Raw genomic sequence first — 3,779 nt, 5'->3', positions numbered from 1 at the left:
ACAATAGGAATCTAATATATCAACAACAACCACACATACGCAAGTGGATTCTAGAAAACAAAAGATGAAATACTCATAAAAGATGGTACTGCAGTATTTATATTTTTTCTTTTTCTTGGGAAAGTATACAGTTCTTTTCCTAGTCAGGAATCTCTCTTACACACTGTAAAATTTACAGGCAAGAAAATGACACACCACCCAAAGCCTGCCACTCCCCTGCCCAGCCCAGCAAACCGCCCAAAGCCAACAGAAAAAAACAAGGAGCGAAAGCAGCCCACCCAGTTCGTCTTCTACAGGGGCCAATTTACAATTAAACGCATGTTACACGCATCTAAAAGCAGCAATAAATCTGACGGTTAAGAAGTGGACTGAGATTTCGTGAAGTCTCACTCGACTGGTTTTTAGTAGAACCGTTATCATTTTCCCTTCTCCGCACCGTATGGCACAGCTATAGTCTGGCACTATGAAGCCGGATCGTGGACTTCGCCGGCTGCAGCCCGTACGCTACGCATTACTGGAATAATCGTTTTTTTTTAAGAAAAGACTATGCAAGCATCAAAAACTGCTACATCTACAGGTAGATTGCTGAGCCACCCAAACCCAAAGCAAGCTTTGTTCGTTCCACATTTGTTGATCGTGCAAGTTAGTGCAACCCATGTTCTTTTTCTTTTCGGAACAAATATTAATTACACCCATTGTGCCATCTTTTCTTTGTACAATGTAGCTATATGAGGTCATTCGGCCGTTGTTGTTAGGGTGCGCTGGTTTTATAGGGCCTTAACACGACGACTTCTCGACTGTGTATTATAATCTGTTTTGTCCTGCTTCGGCAAGGAAGGGTGATGACGATGGCGTGCCTTCGCCTCGCTTCAGTGCTTGTAGCCGTCGCTACGTCTATGGATTTAGATGTAATTTTTATTATTTCTGGTGTTGATTGTACTGCCACGGCTGACGATAATAAATCAAAAAATGAAAACAAAAAAGAGCATAGCATTCACTTAAGGATATACTCCCTCCGTTCCAAAATAGATGACTCAACTTTATGCTAATTATAGTATAAAGTTGGGTCATCTATTTTAAAACGGATGGGAGTATGCTTCATTCCTTCCACATGTGCTGGATAAATTTAGTGGAATGCGCAACTGATTAAACGCACAACCCGCGCAGGCTCCATCCGGGATAGCTAGTGGGTAGAGCATAGGCCATGCCGTGGAAATGTCAAATGCGTTGAGAGTTGAGACGCAACTTGTCATAGCAAGCTATACTTGGCAGAATAAAAAAATATGCAAGGATAAGAGATGCATACATGTTGCCAGTTTTGGCACCAAAACCAATCATCAATTGTGCAGTTCTTCTTAGATATGCATCAAACAGGAGTATAACACTGTCATCGTCTCTCCTTTCGGCCATTGAGCCACACAAGGAAAAACAACCCTTCATGGGTGGAAAAAGGCACAAAAGGTAAAACAAGATCCAACGAAGAAACTCAAGTGCCTTACACTTTTTATATAAAGTTAGCTCTAAAAAATATTAGTAATTAATTAGCTAGTTAAGTTTGCCGCCATCCTTACTCGGATGTATATGATCTAATATCTATTAGTTGTATGATGATGATACACATGTATAAGTATAAAAATCGCTCCTCAATAACTGGAAAACTCATTGCATCTTCCATATGTCCTCGAGGCTCCAGAGATTGTCAGCCGAAACGCCGACGTCGGAGAAGCCCTGCACCCATCCGCTAAGCTCGTGGTCGACGTGGAAAAGACCACCCTCATCAGGCTGGATCTGCATATGCATGGCCCAGAACTCTTGGTCCGCGTCCTGCATCCAGTCCCCGCCGCTCGTTGTCTTCTCGCCGCTGCCATGGACATGCAGGTTCTTCTCCTCGCCGCAGAGCTCCGACGTGAAGGAACCCGACGATGCCGACCTGCTGGTGGTGACCGCGCTGGAGGGGGAGTTGTTCTCGGGATATGTGGTGGCGGTGGCGGCGGTGGTGGCCATCGACGTGACCCCTGACGCGCACGAGGTGTCGCCGATTGTGGGGTCACCGCCGGTGGGGGCGGCGGTGGCGTGGATGCGCTCGACGAGGCGAGGCATCCAGAGATACCTCATGGCATCCTTGAAGGTGGCGCTGCCGACGTCGCAGTTGAGTTGCTTCGCGTGCTTCTGCACCCTGGTCCTCCAGTAGTTCTTGATCTCGTTGTCCGTCCGACCGGGGAGGTGCTGCGCGATCTTCGACCACCTGCAGCCATTAATCCCAAAAGTGATTAACTACCCATGGAGATTACAGAAGACGGCGACGATGAGGTCAGCAAGGAAGAAGGCGTGCGAATCCCAAACTAGTACAGCGCCGTCAGTGCCATGCACCCATCCCATCATTCGGTGGGTGGGTGAAGAGCCGGGCCGGGATGCGCGTCCACGTCCAGGTACGTCAGGGAGTTGATCAAGCTAGTGGGCTTGACATGGACGTGTTCACACGAGTCTAATCGATTCCCCATCACCGGCCCAATCGGCCCCTCAAACTTTCCAGCTCATCGCCCGGCTAGCATGCACAGTACGTTCACGCGTGTCGCCACACGATTTGCAGCGCGATGGTGCGAAGATTAACGGAAGGTGATTAAGGGGAAGGGCTGATTAATTACCGGTTGCCCCAGCGAGAGTGTAGGTCGAGGATGAGGAGCTGCTCGTCGGCGGTGAAGTTGCCGCGCTTCACGTCGGGGCGGAGGTAGTTCAGCCACCGCAGCCGGCAGCTCTTCCCCGTGCGCCTCAGGCCGGCGGCCCTCGCCAGCGCGTTCCAGCGGCCCTCGCCGTGGTCCGCGATGTAGTTGATCAGCGTAAGGTCCTCGTCCACCGTCCACGGCCCCCGCCGGAGCTCCGCCTCCTCCTCCGGCTCCGCCGCCATGCTGTTGCTGCTACGACTCTGCAGCACCACATCCATGGACGACGTAGCTAGTGGAGGATCCAAGACAGATGTAGAGAGAGAGAGAGAGAGAGAGAGAGAGAGAGAGAGAAGCGCGGATGAGCTAGGTAGGATTCGGGGGGGTGGGGGGAGAGAGAGAGACTGGGACGCCATTTATAGGGTTTTGAGAAGGCAAAAGGGTAAGTGGAGAAGAGAATGTAAAAAAGGAGAAGACCCGGGGGAGGGATCACACACACTCGCCTACACAGCAGGATCTTCTGTAACACTCGCCATACGGCAGTTACGTACATTGCCGTCTTCTACGGCTCTGCCACGAACCTGCCTTTTATCTGGGCAAAATTTTTGTGCCTTGTATCAACATAACATGATTTTCGACCAAGAAATATCGTAAGTGACGCATAGTACTTTATTCCGGAAGAAATGCTACGATGCACTGCTCAAACTTTTTCGGAAAGTGTACGCACAATACGATATTCATTGCAAATTTAATTTGTTGTTCATTGCAAAGTTAGTATGTCTTATAGTTGTGTTACCTGGAATACATGGTTCCTACTTAAAGGCCGGAGGCATTCCTCCTTTAAAAAAACATGGTTACTACTTAAGGACTATTATAAATATGATGTTATTATAACTTTCTATATTCCGAAAGATGGATTGCTAAATTAATAAAGCACACGTAGTGTGAGTCATTTATGCACGGTGTATACCATGCATAGATCCACCATCTGTCGTCACAAGCCTTGTTCTTTTATCATTATTTGTCTTGTTTCAGGCTATCACATAATGTTTGTTTTCCTATTATTGTTTCATAGTGCACTACTACCTCCGTTTGAAAATACTTGACATGGTTTTAGTT

General features: G+C 48.0%; 1 protein-coding gene across 1 annotated transcript; it reads right to left on the bottom strand.

Annotated features, from left to right (window-relative positions):
- Positions 1 to 1,337: 1,337 nt before the first annotated feature.
- LOC109740834 (transcription factor JAMYB) lies at positions 1,338 to 3,074 on the bottom strand. Its single transcript, XM_020299884.4, has 2 exons — positions 2,646 to 3,074; positions 1,338 to 2,245 (listed from the first exon to the last, which is right to left on the bottom strand). Exons 1-2 carry the CDS (start codon positions 2,939 to 2,941, stop codon positions 1,660 to 1,662), a joined length of 882 nt encoding a protein of 293 aa, XP_020155473.1. The 5' UTR covers positions 2,942 to 3,074; the 3' UTR covers positions 1,338 to 1,659.
- Between the last annotated feature and the right edge of the window lie 705 nt (positions 3,075 to 3,779).

Source organism: Aegilops tauschii, chromosome 4 (assembly GCF_002575655.3).
Source record: "Aegilops tauschii subsp. strangulata cultivar AL8/78 chromosome 4, Aet v6.0, whole genome shotgun sequence".
Classification (NCBI taxonomy): domain Eukaryota; kingdom Viridiplantae; phylum Streptophyta; class Magnoliopsida; order Poales; family Poaceae; genus Aegilops; species Aegilops tauschii.
The sequence above is the reverse complement of the archived record's forward strand: the minus strand, read 5'-3'. Positions and strand labels throughout refer to the sequence as shown.